Genomic DNA, 504 nt, shown 5'->3' on the forward strand with positions numbered 1-504 from the left:
AACCGGATTAATATTTATCACTACTGTGATGGTGGCATTAGTAATCGTAACAATAAAATGTAATAGTATCGCTACCAGCGATTACAAAACATTGCCAAGACGAGCATCTTAATATAAATGACAGCAAGACAGATGATCTAGCAGCAATATTAGTTGCAGTGACAAATGACGCCCTCTAGAACGACTGAAAGCACTGCGCCAAGTGTCAGCCAGGAGTCGAGAGCAACGCAAAACCTCTTTTCTTTCAACTTTCATTTATTAAGCTCTTATACAAACGAGGGCGGCGCACCCAGGCAGCCAGCGCAGCCTCTTTCATGGCGACCGTGAAGGCGAGGAGGCTCACCGCCCCCGCCACAGCCTCCTGCATGACGGCGTTCATGGCCGGGACTTGCAGGCACTCGTTCACATCCGTGCCTCCGCAGCACGCCACATAGGGCACCTTCAGCGCCTGCGGGGACAGGGGAAACTCCTTTTGCATGCACAGTTACAAGCATGAATAAATAA

General features: G+C 49.6%; 1 protein-coding gene across 1 annotated transcript in view; it reads right to left on the reverse strand.

Moving 5' to 3' along the window:
- Positions 1–488, reverse strand: part of LOC119593359 (glycosyltransferase 1 domain-containing protein 1-like) — a 1981-nt gene extending 1493 nt beyond the window's left edge. Inside the window, exon 1 of the mRNA XM_037942284.1 lies at positions 290–488. Within this exon, the coding sequence (XP_037798212.1) occupies positions 290–478 (189 nt within the window). The 5' untranslated portion in view covers positions 479–488. The remainder of the gene's footprint in view (positions 1–289) is intronic.
- Between the last annotated feature and the right edge of the window lie 16 nt (positions 489–504).

The sequence above is a fragment of the Penaeus monodon genome, chromosome 32 (assembly GCF_015228065.2).
Source record: "Penaeus monodon isolate SGIC_2016 chromosome 32, NSTDA_Pmon_1, whole genome shotgun sequence".
Taxonomy (NCBI): domain Eukaryota; kingdom Metazoa; phylum Arthropoda; class Malacostraca; order Decapoda; family Penaeidae; genus Penaeus; species Penaeus monodon.